Below are 18,813 nucleotides of genomic sequence, written 5' to 3' on the forward strand. Positions count from 1 at the left end.
TCGCTTTCGGAGCATAAGCCTGCCGGTGTCGGCGTCGATGAAGTGGGACGGTGATGTCCCAGTAGTAGAGTGTTCGGTACATGGGGACCTTGTCTGGGTAACGCGGGTTCTGATTTCGAACATCTTTGGCGCCGTGGGTGGCGGCAAACCAAAGGTGATATTGGCCGGTGCCAAAGGTGCCTTTTGTGCCCGTTTCGGTTCTGAGCCCGACGAGGTCTGGAGGGCTGCCTTTTCCCTGATCCGTTGCAAAGATGCTGCCACTTGTTGCACCTGGAACGCCGCCGGTTCTTTGGCGCCGAGAGGTTCCGTAGAGGCAGGTGTGGACGTCTTCGGAGACACTGGGTCATCGAGCCGAGGAGGGGTAGGAGCCGTCGACGGCGTCGATGAATGTACCTTAGTCGCTGTCTTCGAGGTGGATAGCAATGCAGTGGCCATTTTCACCTTGATGGCTGGTGCCGATTGTTTCTGTGCCGGCCTTGGCGCTTTGACGGCACCGATGGATTTTCTTTTCGGGTCGGCGCCGACATCTGCTGCAGCGAGTGCGGCACCGAAGTCTCTTTTGGTGCAGTCGGAGCCGACGGGTTTGGCTGGCGTCGAAGGTGTGGAGGTCCTCGAGCCGACCAGTGTCAGTTTCACTTTTGGTTTCTGTTGAACCGGAGTGATGATTGGTTTCGGTTTTGTGGTAGGGAAACCAGTCTTTTTTGGTAACAATGGCTCTCGCTGAATGTCAGTGGCCGGGCCGAGGAACTGCGGGATTGGTCTTGGGTAAGGCCCGAAGGCGATCCCTCGACCGGAGCCGTTGTCGGATTCACTGGGATATCCTCTATTTGGACGGGTAGGCCTTGCTCCTCGCCGGAGCTACCTTCTTCGGCCCCTAAGGCCTCGTCGTAGTCTCCTACCTCATCGTCGGCTTCTTCCCTGTGAAAAAGCTCTTCATCGACATCTTCCGATCGGGAACCGTGTTCGGAAGTAGGGCTGGAGGGCATATTTTCCACGCTTTCGACATCTTCGTCTTCGGTGCTGAAGATGTTGGTTGGGGCCGGTGCCGCTTGCTGCGCTTCAAGTCTCGCGGCTCGTCGATTCCGTAGAGTCTTCTTGGATCGGAATCGGGCACAGGCCATGCATTTTGATTCGTCATGATCCGGTGAGAGGCATTTGTTGCACACCGGGTGGACGTCGATATTGGGGTATTTGGCGTGGCAAACAGGACACCGCTTGAATGGGGTCCTCGATTCCATCGTCGGAGTTCGGTCGATGGTCGGATTTAATGGATCCGGAAAGTTGTTTAAATTAGTAAACTAGCCTGTAAACTGTCGATACCGATCGGGAACAGTACCGTCGAAAACTAAAGGCCTTTTGGCCTGAAACTAGATTTTCCTAACTTGAGTCAAGATGAGCACATCCGAACCCAATGGCGGAAAAAAACAATCTGAGGATGGAGAGGATGCCCATGCGCACTGTAGTCCAGGGGAGGAGTCACCTATCTCAGGATACTTCGAAGACTCTTCCAGGACAACAACGTGCAAACATCCGGACCCAACACTAGGCGGCGATCTATGCACAGATATGAATGTCAGCAGCCCCACATGCCTCGAACATCGCCATTACGGTAACGCGTCTCCATTACCAGACCCATGATTACCGTGTGTGAAACGAGCCAGGAAAACGGATACTCTTAAAACTGCAGAGATGGGGGTGGAAGATCATTAGATGCCCTTGTGTTCGTTATGCTTAGCTCAGCTGATGGTCTTAGGCCCTAAGTGGCGACCCCAAGCCACGGAGCCCCCAGTCCCCTGCTGCAGACACAGAACGCTTCAGCAAGTCCCAGAACCTCAGATACATTCAGCACGTGATTAAAAGGGGAGATTAAACACTACGGCGTCATGTTCAGTCCGCACATAGGAGACCACATGCCACGACTACATGTCACTAGCTGGCTGCAGTCTGTTGTTAGACCGTCGGCTCTGCAGCAGACACCAGACCTACAGATAAACAATCAATCAAACAAACATTTGTAAAGCGCACTACATACCCGCGAGGGTCTCAAGGCGCTTGGGGGAGGCTGCTACTGATCAAATAGCCAGGTCTCGAGTGTTCTCCTGAAGGTCAGCAGGTCTTGGGTCTGTTGTAGGCTCAGTGGTAGGGTGTTCCATGTTTTGGCGGCGAGGTGGGAGAGGGATCTCCCGCCGGTGGTAGTTCTTCGGATGCGCGGAACGGTGGCAAGTGAGAGGTCCGCGGAGCATAGCTGGCGGTTGGGGGATGTAGAAGAAGAGTCGACTGTTGAGGTAGGCAGAGACGGTCTTGTGGAGTGCCTTGTGTGCGTGGATGAGGAGCTTGAAGGATATCCTCTTCTTGACGTGGGGAGCCAGTGCAGGTTTCTCAGGTGGGGGGTGATGTGGCTGTGGCGTGGTACGTCGAGGATCAGTCATGCCGAGGCATTTTGAATGCGTTGTAGTTGTTTGATGAGCTTGGTCAGGGCTCCCGCGTAGAGGGCGTTTACGTAGTCGAGTCTGCTGCTGACGAGGGCCTGGGTGACTGTCTTTCTTGTATCTGTTGGGATCTGTTGGAAAACCCCACTCCCACACTGAAAGGGTGGTGGTGGTCTTCCGGACACACTGTGGTAGCTTGGCTCGAGTGGTCAGGAAACAGGCACCGTGCTAAGCATACAATATACCCATACAATAACCATGCGTGCATCCGTTCCAAAAACGACTCTACACCGTAAAAAATTATGAAAATAATCTCCTTTATCTTTTTCTCTTAGTTGCTGATTGGAAAAATAAATAAGACAATCACAATATACAAATTTAAATAGTGCAGGTCAAATAAATACTGTCTGGAGATTCAATAAATAGGGATGATCATAAATACAAGGGACATAAATATAAGTGCAGGTAATACAGGCAATTAAATATTCTGAGGCATTAAATACTGAACCAATAAATATTGTACACCAACAAGTCCTGTAGACCAATAAATATAGTGAAGCAATAAATAGGTTAACACAATAAATACAGTGCCCCCAATAAATAATTAAAAGTATACAGCAGCACTCATGTAATCAGATCACTTTTCAATTCCTAAGGGCTGATTTGGCCCAGGCACAGCTTGTAGGGTTGTGGAAGGCTTGAGGGGTTCTACTCCCTGGCTGGGACAAGGCTGAGGCCTAAACTGAGGTAGGTCAAGGGGGGAATACCAGTGCCCTGGCTTTCTCTCTCCACACAACCTCTCTAGGTTAGTCCCAATTCACCCCTGGCACAGTCAGGTTGGTTCCAGCACCTCCCTAGCCCCTTAGAGCAGTCTCTCAGGTCTCCACAGGGCCTTAGGCGCCCTCTACTCCACTTACTGCCCTTTTTCTGATGTTCCGACGCCGCTGGAGTCGTGTCGATGCCGTGAGGCGGTTCCGGTTCGGTCTCGGCGGCCTCGGCACAATGTCAGTTCTAGACGACGCCGGTAGGCGGTTCCGGTCCGATGTCGGCGGCCTCGGTTCGATCTCGACCTCCGATTCGACGGCGTCGGGCAGTCTCTACTCGGTGTCGACTTCGGGCGGCTCCGGTCCGATAGCGCTCTCGGATTCGATGACGTCGGCCGGCCTGGCCTCGATGTCGACTTCCGGCGACTCCGGGGTGCGATCCTCACCCCCGACCTCCGGTGCTCCTCCTCTCAGGTTCCGGGCGACTCCGGAGTGCGATCCTCACTCCCGACCTCCGGTACACTTCACCTCGGTCTCCGACGACTCCGGAGGGCGGACTTCACTCCTCCGATGACGCCGCTCACTCGACCTCGGTTAACTTCCTCCTCGACCTTTGGTATTCCTCACGACCTCCGTCGGCGCCCTCTCACGACCTCAGGCGGCTCCGGGTACGACGTCTGCTTCTTCAGTCAGCGCCGCTACTCCACCTCGGGCTCCAGGTCTTAGGCTACTCGACGCCGGACTCCAGGGAAACCAGTTTCCAGGTCAGGATCTTGCTGCTTTCTGCTTCTAAGGCCTGTTCCTGCTGTCCAGGTCCTTAGGATGAGTTTTTCTGGCTTCTTCCCACACAGGGCTACAGGCTGGGATCCATCAGTAGGGACTAGTATCAAGGGTGGGTTTATGGACCCCACTCCAGGCACAAGTTTCCACCCCTGCTGCTTCACTCCTTCCTCCTTCACTGTTGTGCTGCTCTCTCTTCACCAGTCAGGTGCCAACTGCCAGCTCCAACTGCCAACTCTCTCTCTTAGCTTCCCAACATTCTAAACCGCCTCCAACTGTCACAGGGTTCTGGAATGTTCTGGAAGGTGCTGGTAGGTTCCAGTGGATGCTGGTGATGTCACAGGTGGCCACCATTTTGTGCTCCAGGCCCTCAGACAGAAGTTTCAGGGGTAGCTAAAATGGCTCCCTGAATCTGCAGCAACACTAAAAAGTCTGGTGGTTCCCAAAAAGGAAAAATTCAAACAGGGTTTGAGGCAAAAGTGGGACAAAATAAATAATGATGAGGAGGGACCACCCAAAGGGCTGACAGGTCTAACAGGATCCATTTGTAGATTTTGCGGAGCATGGGGAGGGTGTTGAAGCAGGAGGAGGAGACGGCGTTGACTTGCTTGGTCATTGAGAGTGTTGAGTCTAGGATGATTCCCAGATTTGCGTGCGTGGTCTGTGGGTGTCGGGGCTGTCCCCAGTGCCGTCGGCCACCAGGAGTCGTCCCAGGCTGAAGGGTTGGAGCCGACGATGAGGACCTCCATCTTGTCAGAGTTCAGCTTCAGGCGGCTGGCCCTCATCCAGTCAGCGACGGCCTTCATTCCTTTGTGAAGGTTGGCTTTGGCGGTGATGGGGTCCTTGGTGAGGGAGAGGATCAGCTGAGTGTCGTCGGCGTAGGAGATTATGTTGAGGTCGTGCTGTCGAGCGACGTGTGCTAGCGGGGCCATGTAGATGTTGAACAGTGTCGGGCTGAGGGAGGAGCCCTGGGGTACGCCGCAGATGATCTCAACTTGTGATTAACCAAACATAGCGCTACTGAAAACGCTGCTTTAGGCACTACAAATGTAATCCCCATCTAGGGTGCCCCGCCCCCACATAATTTGGAGGCTACTCAGTCTCATTAAAGTGCGGTCTACAGCACACCCCAGGAGCCTACACACTGCCAGCATGTGATTAACTGAAGGGAGGGACTCTTGAAGCAACACTTTGAAGTCCCAGAGGAGGTTACCCAGGGCGGGAAACATCCTTTACCAGGCAACCATTACAACGCGGTATGGTTACATTGTGGTTTTAACAACGCAAGTCGTTACACCGACTTGCACTGGAGGGCGCTGTAGGATAAGGAATAGTGTGAATTACTTTCCAACACCTTCCCTACTGTACGTAGACTGGAGTTGGAATAGTAATTCACACTATTCCTATGTCCAGCGCCCTCCAACGCAAGTCGATGTAACGACTTGCGTTGTTAAAACCGCAATATAACATACCGCGTTGTAATGGTACGCGTTGTTACATCATACATCCCCCAGGGCAGGCAGGAAGATAAACACACAGGCTATTACTGGGGGCTGTCCGAGTGAGGCCAGATTCTGCTCCTGTCCCCTTGCACTGCCCTTGTACGCTGCAGGGGGTGGTCCTTCCCCAACTCATAAAGTTCAAAGTGTGCACTCGTGTGCCCTAATACTCAAATGTAGGGAAATACATATGAAGGACTAGACACATACAAGGCAGAACTAGCGTGTGATTGTTCAACATTTTTTAGATTGGGTTATTGTGGCAGAAAACGCTACTTTCATCTATGCTCTGTCCTGGGCTGCTCACTCCAGCTGAACGCAGATGTTGCGCTGTGAACCAGGGCACCCATCGTCTCTGCGCGCCCCTAGACTATGGCTTCGAGGCTCTTGGCTTGGTAGGGCTCTGTCCACAGCTCGGAACTAGGCACGCGCCCCCTGGTGAGGACCAGTGTTTCACACTGGCACATACATGTACACGAAATCACGGCATGACCATGGAGAGAAACATGAATGAAGAAACACCTTTCCAGAGGAACCGTGAAAGAGACATGTTGTTATGTGGGAAGTTTTTTTAAGTTGCTACTACGAAAAATAACAAATATATGACGGCTAATCACTTGAATCCAGTGGTTACAGATGCAATCAAGGGATGGGTTTGTGCTATTATAAGAGATAAAGGGCTGGATTACTAGAGCAATGAACTGGGTTGGGTAGATTAGGGTTTGTTAGAGTTCAGGTAAGTGAAGTGATACCAGTTATGGGTCAGTTTAGAGTTAGGTTTATGGTTCGGAACATGAGCAGGGAGTTAAAGAGACATGCACAGACGGGCACTCAGTAGCTGCACGTCTATCTCCATGGGTAAAGTGTATGCGCTCCTCATCACGGATGCACCACTTTAATATTATATTCCTGGCCCTTCTCGGTTACAAACACGAACTCTGGGTCAGTGCGCAACTGCACTTCTCTTTTCGCATCTTATGCACTGACCTAGGCTCATCTTACCATAGGGCAGAATCCATGTTGTATTTCAACGCTCCTCCTTCACATGGCGTGAAATCGGTGCCCAACGCGTAGCGCATTCTTTCTCAGTCTAGTGTGGTTTCTAGCGACTTACCCCTCACAACAGAGCCCCCCGAATCTTCAAGGGTGTCGTTCACTACGGTTCTTTAAACGGCAGGTCGCTCAACTGCAGCGCTCATCTCTTCAGCGACCGACGGCTCTGGCTTGAAGGTTTTTAAATGGGCCTCTTCTTATTTATAATAAAAACATATAGACCAGGAGATGCTATCTTTCAATAGAGACAATATTTAAAATGAATTGCGAAGAATTTGCCAGCAGTGCAAGTACAAACAAAATAGAAGACATTTTTATGTTAAAATCTTTTTTCCATCAGGTTTTTCAGTTGTATATAATGTCGTCTTTGTTTGTATAAGGGTAACAAAAATGCTTAACACTTTTTATTATAACTTTTCAACATAATGCACAGCAGCCACAATGCTCTACAACATAGCCAAAAGTTCTGGCTAAACACATAAGGTCCCAAAGGGGAGACCTATTGGCTATGCCAATGCTTGTTCTTTCTTGGTGCCTCTAACGCCTGTCCTTTCTTTTCCCTCACTCAGCTACTCTGGATTCTTTCTGCCTCCTTTCCAGGAAGTAATTAGTGCTTTAAGACTAAACTGCAAAAACAGTTGATGGACAGAATGCAGAACAATGTCATACATTCACCCCAGTACAGAGATCTGGGCCTAAATCCATCGTTTTTTTGCTCACCGTGCCATTTCAGTTTGAACCCAGCCATATGCAAATCAGTCTTGACCCTGTGCCTCATGGGAACAGTCCAGCCCGAACTGCCAAGCCAGGTCCTCTCTGGACTGGAAACAAGCATCCTTGGACCGGTTTTGGGGTTTCACCCCTCTTCAGCCAGGATAGCTTGATTCCAGTGGCATGGAGAGCACGGGACCCATGTCTGGGCATACCCGTCCCACCCGGGGTGACAAATGCAAAAAACAACAGTTGATGGACAGAATGCAGAACAATGTCATACATTCACCCCAGTACGGAGATCTGAGCCTAAATCCATCGTTTTTTTGCTCACCATGCCATTCCGGTTTGAACCCAGCCATATGCAAATCAGTTTTGACCCTGTGCCTCATGGGAACAGTCCAGCCCGAACTGCCAAGCCAGGTCCTCCCTGGACTGGAAACAAGCATCCTAGGATCCTAGACTAAACTGCGGCACACTCACTCCCCCTCCATTGATCCTCCATTCCAGAGTCATCCTGGTACAGATCTGCCTATCCTCGGCCCTCTGCTGTACTCTGGTGGACCGGAACATCATGAGGTAGGGCAATGCTTTCATCCGTTCCTTGGGTGGAAGCCTGGGTCTCCAGTCAGCGCTTGGTGGAATGCTGGCATCCAGGATCCTCATGGCACTTTCCCCAGGTACTGTCCGGTTCCAGTCCTGCATGCGCAGAGAAATCCCTACAGTCAGGATTTTATAGACCTTCCTTCTTTTTCGTTTTTTTGTCCTTTCAGCCGGTGTCAGTCCTTCCCTTGTCACTCTATAGACTTTCTTATCTTTCTGAAGTGTAGTAATTTCCCTCCTCTACAGAAGATTATGGTGAACGAGCAGCTGGTTATATTGCAGGACCTCTTAGGTCCATATTGCACGTGGACTCTAGGTTCTGATAGGGTTGATAACAGCAGTAACCAGTCCCATCACCATCAGAAATTCAGCAGGAACATTGGCGAGTGGTATAATCCACCCGAAGATTTCATCTGGTGGAAGCAGGAGAAGTCTGAGTATACTACAGAGGAAGCATGTGTTAATAGGTACAGTAAATCCTATGCCCACATGTTATTTGCCAACAATGTATAATACCTCATATTCCCCACCTCCGAAATTACCAAGACTAATGGTAATGCCAAGGATATAATGGGTCACCTGCAATGATGGCCTTTATTAGATTTATTGCCCTTATCTGGGCTATTTTTATCTTGCAATCGGATGACTGTTATAAGGGGTGGCATCAAGCACTACATGATAGAATGACCTTTTGTTCACAGCCCACCAGCTAAAGTGGAGTCTCCTCGCGCAGCTCAGTGCAATAAGAGGTCGGTAATAAGTTGTTTTTAGTCATGACACTCCTACTTAGAGTGTATAAAATAGCAAGACAGTGAAAGTGAGAGCTGCATGAAAACAATGTGTTACTTGCAGGTTGGAGCTGCAAACAGTAGTTGGTTTCCAGGTCCACTAACAGCATCATTTGGCATGGGGACCTCTAGCATCAGCCATCCTGTGACCTTTGCCTGGCTTGGAGGATGGATGGCCGTAGCATGCTCAGTCCTGTCACCCCTTCACAGAAGAAAGACAAATAAGAATGCCACCCTCCATGGTTCGAACAACAGTGATAGTTAAACACCATGCCTTAGAAGTAGAACATCTGCATTTACATGGTGTGATGTTTGAATAATTCCTCTAAGTACTCAGAATTGTGGAAAATTTGAGGAACTAAGTTACAGTGAGATGAACCCGGATCAGATAAGATAAAGCTGCAAAGTCACTATTAGAAACCCCTGTTTAAGAATCCACAGTCCAAAACTAAGTCGCAATGGAGGCAATGAAAAGAATAGGACACAAAAAAATACACTGGGAGTTGAAATAAGACCTCAGACAAGCAAACCATTTTCAAAGAAAACTACTGTTAGACCAGGTCTGTTGCTAAAAACAATAGAAAGAACAGGAAAGACAATATATTAGATGCGATCTAAAACAAGCATTGGCATAGCCAATAGGTCTCGCCTTTGGGACCTTATAAGTGTTTAGCCATGCAACAGTTGCATAACTAAACACTTATAAGGTCCCAAAAGCGAGACCTATTGGCTATACCAATGCTTGTTTTAACTGCTGCAATCTATTGAAGCCTCACGGATTACATCAAAGCGGCCCTGCGGCCGCAAAAGTGAAAGTGATCGCTGTAAAGCGCGACGCGTGTGCCCGCGCACATGCACTGTAGCTCTAGGCTGGCCTGATAGCACTTTTTGGAGCCCTCACAAAATGTCTCGCCAGACCAGCACATGCGCTGGGTCAGGCGAGACCTCAACAGCAATCAGGAAAGAATAGGCATGCATGGAAAATATATTTTCGCAAAGATCCAGTGTAAAGCAGTGATGAGATGATGCGTTTCAGCAGAGCGCAGACGTTAAAAATTAACATCCACATTTTTTTTAAACAGTCAATGCTTGTTTTATCCCTGCCCTCCAAAACACTGAAAATTCGCAATAGAGTTCTATGTCTTAAATAATGACCCTTACATCCAAAATATTTCCTCCAATAATATCAAAATAACCTTAAGTGTACATTTCATATTGGGCATTCTTCTCTTCCTCTTTCAATAAATACCCCATGTCAAGTTCGATAGTTCCCCCTCCAAGTACCCATTAGGTTATCAAGTAAAATGCCCCACATGAATAAAAGAGGCGGGTGTACATCCACCAGTTTATCTCTCTTCATATAATCATTCTTTATTATAGCATTTTGCATTGGATTGTTTCTTCTAAAATTTGACAGAGAAAATAATCTTTTTTACAACGAGATCCAAATATATACTGTAAAAGCAGATCTGAATATATTTGAATACATTGTTTGTTATCAGCTTCTTCAAATATTTAAAGGATTCTTAGAAAAGTAGTAACTACATGCATACGTATTGAAGATGGTGGTTTTCGTTTACTTGTAGCTGCAAACTGTACAAGTCGTAACTTTATTAAAACAGGAAATTGGCAAATACAAAATACCACCTTTTTAAAAATGCAGAAGAACCGCTCTTTAGTAAGTTTTGTACCTGTGTTTGACCGTCTTCTGATTCCAAAGTCCCAGCTTGATGTAATGTCCACCGACTGAGAATACACATAGCCCTGAGACTCTCCGCTGCTCCCCTGTGTGTCTGGCCCGCTGTCTCCTGGTACCGAAGAGGGGTGGTACTTCTCTAGGTCCACGTCATGGTCAATCAGCACCATCTCACACATGCCAGTGTCGTCGCTGGTGACATGGGACTGTCTAATGTGGGCCAGTATGATTGTTGGGTTGTCCAAAAAGGCCATCCTCGGCCACAGTTTAATTAATTGCCTTAGTGAGTTACTTTTTCCTTCCCCATTTTGCTTCGTGGACAACTCTGAAAACAGAACAGAAAGTAGGCATTGATAATGCTGAAAACGAACATGAATGTTTTTAAAAAGCAGATTAAACGGATTGCCCTGCCAAAAAAAAAAAAAGTTTAGTAGGTACTAAACTAGGCACTAGACAGCCACTGTTTCAGAAGCCAATGCTGAAACTACCTTTTTTGCATCTACTGCTTTTTTAAGCCCAAGAAAATGGCGAGTGACCCTCAGTGACCTCTAAGCTTCCTGCTGGCCAACACAAGGTTCCTTTATTTGTTGGGCCAAAGAGTACTTGTTGGAATGAAAATCATGTCTTTTTAGGACGATCTAGCATTTTTTGGATGCTCATACAAGCTCATGTTTATATGTTATTTGTGTCCAATGTTTTAATTGTCAATTATGTTAGTATCTGTATAATTTATCAGGCACGTTTGTATGTCACAAATTTCTTTTTCTGTTCAATTTTATTTCTGTACTGTCTGTAATCGTTTTGTCCTTTATTATGGATATATGCATCATTGCATAAAATATATGATGATTTCCTAATATGTCGTTCTCATTTTCTTCAAGTTAATCGTGTCATTGTTATTTATCTACGGTCAGTAGTGTATTTTTGTATATCATTGATTGATTGATAGTCCTAAATCATTGTGGACGAAGTCATGAAAAAATCAATTGCTACTTTCATGGCAGAACCTCTGACTGTCCCGTTACAATTGCCCAGGTTCTGCACGATACTGGGACGCCTCATTGTTATTACCGGTCATTTAGGTATATCTGTAGGCTACACAATGGCGCGATCACAGCAAGAAATGTACCTGCTACCTATGAAAACACATGCATGAACGAGCGAGCATTCAAGGCTTTATTTACACCAATATATTTCAGTTGCAACCGTTAGTAGATGAATCCCTCCCTCTGCCCGAAGGTTCCCATCTCAGCTCCTCGTGCACTTAGCTTGGGTGTAACATGACTTCCGAATGACCCAGTTTGGATGTTTATTCTATATGAATTTTTACAGGACTCAGCACAGATTACTTGACGTTGAAATCTGGAGACCTTCCCGCCAATAACTGACTCATGCACAGATTGTAGTGTGGTCAAAAAGTCAGGAAAGATCTTAATTCTAGCCCCTTCAAGAACTATCTCCCTCCCTCGGCTGCTAATTTATGAACATTTTTCCTATGCTTTGATAGAATAGCTCATGTATGTTGTACTGACCCTGGTCGCAGAGCGGGCCATGGGGTAACAGGACTTTGAGCAAGCCCGATGGCAAACTTATGGAAAATGTTTGATAACTTCTGTCTTAACACATATTCAACAAAGTCTTCCGTGTTCTCAACAACTAGGCCCTCTGCCGTCCACAGGATATCTATGTTACTGCTTCTAGAATGACTTCAAGGTCATCGCTCTTAGCAGGCACCTGGTGAACATGGCTTCCAGTTTCTGCAAAGGCACCACACTCTCCTCAGCGCCACAGCCCCTCATAGAAATCTTTTGTTGCGCATCTAAGACAGTGGTTCTTAACCTTCCAATTTCTGTGGACCCCACTGAATCACTATTGGAAGCTGCGGACCAAAGTCTGTGCAAATCTTACCATTTGAACTTAAAAAAAATTACAAAAAAACTACAGAAACAATTCTAAGTTAAAACAAATACGCAAATTATGAAATACATATTGAATTCAGAAACCGAAAATATACAATCATCGTAAATCTAATTCTAAATCAGGACCGGAGGCGAGGATTATGCTATTCTTTCTTCACTTTATTGAATAGCAGCCATTTGTAGTCACCAAACAACTAAAACAAACTACTATTCCCATGAACCATAGGGAAAAAGAAAGAACAATAGAGTGTCCCAGAATAGAGTGTCCATAATTGCACCAATCACAGGCCCCCATTGTGTAGATAGTCCTTTGTCACTGCTCAGCCCACCTCTTTCTTCGCTGCTTGCAGCCAAGATAAGTCCCATATTTATTTCTCATTTTGTTTGCTTGTTAAACGCGTTAATACTGTGATTTGCCTTGTTAATTTCAGCTAATTTGCGTCTGTATTGACTACAAATGTGGGCTTTGTTGCAGGGCTTGTGTGCGGCCGCGCTGATGTTTGTATTGTGCAGTTTTGCTCCGTGTGCCGTTTCCTTCACGGCTGTGGTGGACGGCGCGCACGCCCTCGCTTTAGCGCGCTCGCCGCGTATTTTTTTCTCAAAGTGTGCAGCGTTTGTTTCTCTAACCTTGGTTGACTTGGCAGCGAGTCCGCCGCTACTTGGCGCGTCGCGTGTGGCCGTGGGAGCGTCGGAGCTCCCTAGCGGCCGGGATTTCGGTTCCGGCGACCCGCGGTGCGGCGCTGCCTCGCTAGAGGGCGCCTGGGTCGCGCGCTTGACGCAGCTAGCGTGCTCCGGATTCCGCACATTCCTGACATCGCGTCGGAACCCGGAGCACTGCCGCCGCGTCAGCCTGGTCTTCCCTGTCTGCAGCGACACCCCTGACCTGGGTCGGCCCGTTTTAAGGGATCTATCCCTTTGTTGGCAGAACGTTTTTCACATTGTATAACGCCCCCAGAACTCCTGCTATTTCAGGTTGGTGCCTGCCGTTAGGCAGTGATTACATCGTTCTGCCCTTGTGGGGGTCTGTAACTCTAGGCCAAAAACGCTCCTTTACAGGGGTCAGTATTGCAGTACAAAGCTGCTAAGGACCCGTTTTTCTGCAGGCTGCCCTTATAATTCTTAGGCACCAGGGCTGTTGGGGTCCTAGGGCTGCGCCTCTGTGCTTGCATTGTCGCCCTCTCTCATAAGGCTGTCACCCACCCCCCCATAGTTTTGAGGGATACTCCCTCATTTGCTTGCTCATTCGCCTCTCTGACTTGGTAGTATGGAGTACCAGGAGGTAGGCTTTGAGGATGACCAGTGGGAGCAGGATCCCCTGGCAGCCCTTCAATGGGACGATGACTTTTACGACGCAGTTGACGCGTCCATCCTCAAAGCGGTAGAGCAGGCTATTACTCCGCTTGAACAGCGTTTGGTGCGTAAAATTGATCAGGCCTGCGACCGCCTAGCCAAGGCATCCCAGGGGATAACTACCCCCTCTTCTAATGATCTCCATACGGATTCTGAGCCCCCGGCAAAGCGCACCAAGCCGGCTGGCTTAGACAGTGATGCATTTGACCGCCTTAAGCAAGCTTTTCTTGCAAGTACCGTCCCTCAGTTGGTTCCCCCTGCTCTCCCATCTACTCCGGCTTCACCCCGGGCTCCCGGCGGGAATGAGGACCTTCAAGGGGATGAGGAGGATGCTGCGGGCCCCTCGCGGCCTTGGCGCCCTTCTTGCACGGATCCTTCTTTGGGTGCACAAAACCTTTGTGCGGACATGCTGGATCCCGATGATGTTTTACATCCTCGCTCCTCTGATTGGGCCCCCTCGGACAAGGTCGCGCAGTACGTGGCTGGTCGTATTCACCGCCCGCTTGAACCGGCGACTCGAAATTGTTTGCGGGCGGAGTGTCCTCGTCCCTCGCTGGAGGGGAAGGTGGCTGCAACACCCGATATTGACCCTCGGATGGCCACCTTCCTCCAGAAATTTATCAAAGACCCTAAAAAGGGTATTGATAGGTCCTGGCGGGCTTGCCAGGATAAACTCCTGGATGTTCTAGGCCCGGCTACTAAAATCTTAGATATGGCTGAGGAAGCCATGGCTTCTGGGTCCCTCATTTCTCCAGACCACCTCTCCTCCTGGGCCCAGCGGGTGATTGTGTTCCTGGGTAATGCGAATTGCGCTATATCCATGGAACGGCGCAGGTCCCTGTTGATCAAAGTAGACCCTAAGTTGGGGGACCTGGCCGATTCCGAAGCTGGAGCGGTGGCACAAGGTGGCCTTTTTGGCAAACCTTTCATTAAGGAGCTAGGGAGGTTTGTTAACACCTTTACCTCCCTGCACCGGGCGCAGTCCTCCATCAGGAAGGTGTTTCGCCCTCGGGTTTTCCGAGGGGCCGGACGAAGAAGGGGCCGCTCGTCCAGCCGGCCCAACCAGTGCAGGGGGCAAGGCTCCGCTAGCGGGCAGTATCAAGACCTGGCCCGCTTTGGCAACTTCTATCCCACCCGTGGCAGAAGAGGCAGAAACAGAGGAGGCAGAGGAGGTGGCGTCTCCAGTTCTTCCGGTGAGTGTTCTCCCTTCTTCCCTTCTAAAAGTGGGGGGCCGGCTGGCTCGTTTTTTCCAGACTTGGAGTTCCATCACCGGGGATGCGTGGGTCCTCCAGACAGTGCAGGGTTTTCACATAGAGTTCCTCGGGTCTCCGGCGCAAGCGGTGCCTCCCGGCCGCTTTTCTTCGGCGTTGGTCGATCAGGAGGTGCGTTCTCTGCTAGACAAGGACGCCATTGCCCGGACTTCTCTTCATCCTCGCGGTTTTGTCAGCAACCTTTTCATGGTGGACAAACCGGACGGGGGAAAGCGGCCTGTAATACATTTGCGCGATTTCAACGAGTGGTTAGTTTATCGCCACTCCAAGATGGAGGGCATCCATCTGTTGCGCGATGTGCTCCGCCCCAACGATTGGATGGCACGCCTCGACCTCAAGAACGCCTATCTCACCATCCCGGTTTTCCCGCCTGATCGTCGGTTCCTACAGTTCCTATGGGGGGTCGAGGTGTACGAGTTCACCACTCTTCCTTTCGGACTATCCTCCGCTCCTTGGTGCTTTACTAAGGTTCTTCGCCCGGTGGTTGAGCGATTGCGGACCTCAGGGATCCGGCTCATGGTCTACCTGGACGACATTCTGCTGATGGCATCGGACCCTCGAACACTCTCGCGGCACCTACAGACAACTGTCGAACTCCTGCAGAGCCTCGGCTTTGTCATCAACGAGGCCAAGTCGATCCTGTTTCCGTCGCAGACGGTTCTTTTTCTCGGCTTCACGATAGATTCTGTGGCGGCCACTTTGAGCCTTCCGGCACGGAAAATGACGAAGATTCGTCACGAGATTCGACGGTCGCTATCCCAGTCTCGGATCATGCTCAGGCAACTTGCTCGCATTATCGGGCTTCTGTCTGCCTCCATTTAGGCGATCTTTCCGGGTCCTCTACATTACAGGGCCCTTCAGCGTCTCAAGGCGGCGCATCTGCGGAAAGGCCTTCCGTATTCTCACACACTGACTCGGTCAGAAGACGCCAGGGAAGCGCTTCAGTGGTGGCTCTCGCAGATGGAGGCGTGGAATGGACGAGCCATTTTTGGTTCCGATCCAGATGCGATTATAGAATCCGACGCGAGCAGATCCGGCTGGGGTGCGAGGTGCGGCGAGTTCGCCACAGGAGGTGTGTGGTCTCTGTCGGAACAGACATTACACATCAACTGCTTAGAACTTTTGGCGGGCTCGTTCGCGATCCAGTGCTGGACCAAGGACTCCATTTGCTCATGTGTCCTCCTCCGCATGGACAATGTGTCAGCGGTCCGGTACATCAATCACCTAGGAAGCGCACGTTCAAAAGCCCTGTCAGATCTAGCGGCAACCTTCTGGCAGTTCTGCCTGGATCACCAGGTATCCGTCACAGCGGAATATCTCCCCGGCCCCGACAATCAAGTGGCGGACTTCCAGTTGCGTCACTTCCACGACAGGAGTCTCTGGAAGCTCCATCCGACAGTGTTCCTATCTCTCCAGAACCTCTGGGGGCCCTTCTCGTGGACCTTTTTGCCTCGCGCCTAGATCACCAGCTTCCACGTTTCTTCAGCTGGCGCCCAGATCCTTGCGGAGAAGACAGATGCATTCCTGCAGAATTGGGAGGAGGAAGCAGGTTATGCCTTTCCTTCGTTCGCCATGATCACGAGAGTGACGGCGCAGGTGCGGCATCAAAAAGTGGATGTGGTGTTGATCTCGCTGATTTGGAGATCGCAAGTTTGGTTTCTGGTTCTTCTGGAACTTTCTTGGGATTCTCCAATCCCACTCCCCCTGTTTCCGTCTCTCCTCCTCTATCCACAAGGGAATCCTCACCCTCTTATCGAACAGGGGTCTCTGACACTCATGGCCTGGCGGATTACAGGGGACGATGGTCAGTCGAGGGCCTTTCGGAACCGGCTGCGAAGTTCATGGCTCGAGCCTGGGCTGACAGCACCACCAAAAGATACCAGTCCTCCTGGGGCCGTTGGTGTTTGCGACGGGGTGTCGATCCCGTGGCAGCGGATGTGACCTCCATCTTAAATTTCTTGGCCTCCCTGGTGGCAGAGGGATTGGCTTATCGGACAGTTAATACCTTTCGCTCCGCTATTTCGGCTGGACATTCCATGGTGGATGGCTCTCCGGTGGGTGAGCACTCCTTGGTCTGTCTTCTGCTCCATGGCATCCGCCTGTCTTTACCCCCTGAACCACGTTACTCCCAGTTATGGGATGTTAATAGAGTGCTGAATTTGCTGTTGTCTTGGCAGCCGAATAGGTTTCTATCTCGGAAAGAGCTGTCCGCCAAGTTAGCTATGTTGCTGTGTTTGATCTCTTACAGGCGAGTCTCGGATGTCAGAGCCCTGGATGTCTCGAGTAGAATCTTTTCCCCTACGGGGGTTACCTTCACTGTCCGTAGACGCACTAAGTGTGGAACCAGGTCTGTCTCATATACGGCGTTTCCGGACTCACCAAAGTTGTGCGTCGTGGCTTGCCTCAAGGTCTATGAAGAGATAAATGAGGAGTCTCGGCCTCCAGGAGAGAGGCAATTGCTCATTTCTTTCAAGAAACCCCATAAGGCTGTGTCGTCACCCACGATTGCTCGGTGGGTGCGATGGCCATGCAGGAGGCTGGTATCGACCTGAGAGCATTTGGAGCGCATTTGGTGAGAGGGGCAATGGCCTCTAAAGCATTTACCCTGGGAGCTCGTCTGGAGGACATTCTGAATGCTGCAGATTGGTCTTCAGACTCTACTTTTAAACGGTTTTATTTCAAACCGGTTTTTGACATGGCTCACTTGGTGGTGAGTAAGCTTTAAACGGGCATAATCCTCGCCTTCGGTCCTGACATAGAATGAAAAATTTCCTAGCTATCGTAATGGAAAGTTTCAATTCTATTAAGGACTCGGAGGCGAGGATTATCCCACCCAGGGTACAAGCTCCTTGCTGTTTTCCCTCCCTCGTACTGGAGTAAGTAAAGTTTGTTTGTATATGCTTCCTTCGACAGTTGGTTACACGTTGAAATGCTTCCTTCTGCAGGAATAATCCTTAGCCATTATGTTTGCTGACCCTATGCTCTTACTCCTTCCAGGTGATTCCAACAAACAGGAGTCTTGAGGTTTCCGGTGGCTGACCGAGCGACGAAAGACGAGGGCTGAGCAGTGACAATGGACTATCTACACATTGGGGGCCTGTGATTGGTGCAATTATGGACACTCTATTCTGGGACACTCTATTGTTCTTTCTTATTCCCTATGGTTCATGGGAATAGTAGTTTATTTTAGTTGTTTGGTGACTACAAATGGCTGCTATTCAATAAAGTGAAGAAAGAATAGCATAATCCTCGCCTCCGAGTCCTTAATAGAATTGAAACTTTCCGTTACGATAGCTAGGAAAATTTTTCATTATTACTAGGAAGGTTGGAGCTTTTCTAAATGTCGTTGTATTTCTAAAAGACAAAGATGCGTGCTCGTTTCTAACCTATCACTTTGTCTTTTTTCCCCTCTAACATGTCCTCTCTTGTCAGTGTATACTAATGCTTCAATTAAATCCACCAATCATCTGTACTACTGTTAACTGTACTTGTGCTGCTGTCGCAAATCAAGACAAGGGTACCAACGTAATTTTTAGCATCCATTTACAAATTCCTGCACATTTTCAGAGCGATTTAAAAATCTCAGTTTTTAAACTTTACTTTTTTATGTTTATAAACTGTTTTGTGACTGGTCAACATTATTTGATGTTCTAAATAGTGTCAGACCACTGGTTAAGAACCGATGAGCTAAGATGTATGTCATCTTGGCCGGGATGTGTTCAATCTTGCAAGTGAGGCCATGCAGCTGAAAGCCAATTCCATGGACACCAGACTTGATTCAGATGATGATTCAGGACGGGTGATTTCTGCAAACATGAATACTAGACATTTTTGTTGCTGTTGGTCATTTATCTAGGTTTGGGACTGTGGTGGTTCTTATAAAGATTCCAAAGTGGGCTGTTACCGTTGCCCACAGTGCTGAATATTTAATTCAGGGTGCTTTAACAAAT

General features: G+C 49.1%; 1 protein-coding gene across 1 annotated transcript in view; it reads right to left on the reverse strand.

Moving 5' to 3' along the window:
• MAPKAP1 (MAPK associated protein 1) overlaps positions 1-18,813 on the reverse strand; it is an 826,525-nt gene that overhangs the window by 733,899 nt on the left and 73,813 nt on the right. Inside the window, exon 2 of the mRNA XM_085613805.1 lies at positions 10,319-10,648. Coding sequence (XP_085469931.1) covers positions 10,319-10,648 — 330 coding nt within the window. The remainder of the gene's footprint in view (positions 1-10,318; positions 10,649-18,813) is intronic.

This window comes from Triturus cristatus, chromosome 1_2, assembly GCF_964204655.1.
Source record: "Triturus cristatus chromosome 1_2, aTriCri1.1, whole genome shotgun sequence".
Classification (NCBI taxonomy): domain Eukaryota; kingdom Metazoa; phylum Chordata; class Amphibia; order Caudata; family Salamandridae; genus Triturus; species Triturus cristatus.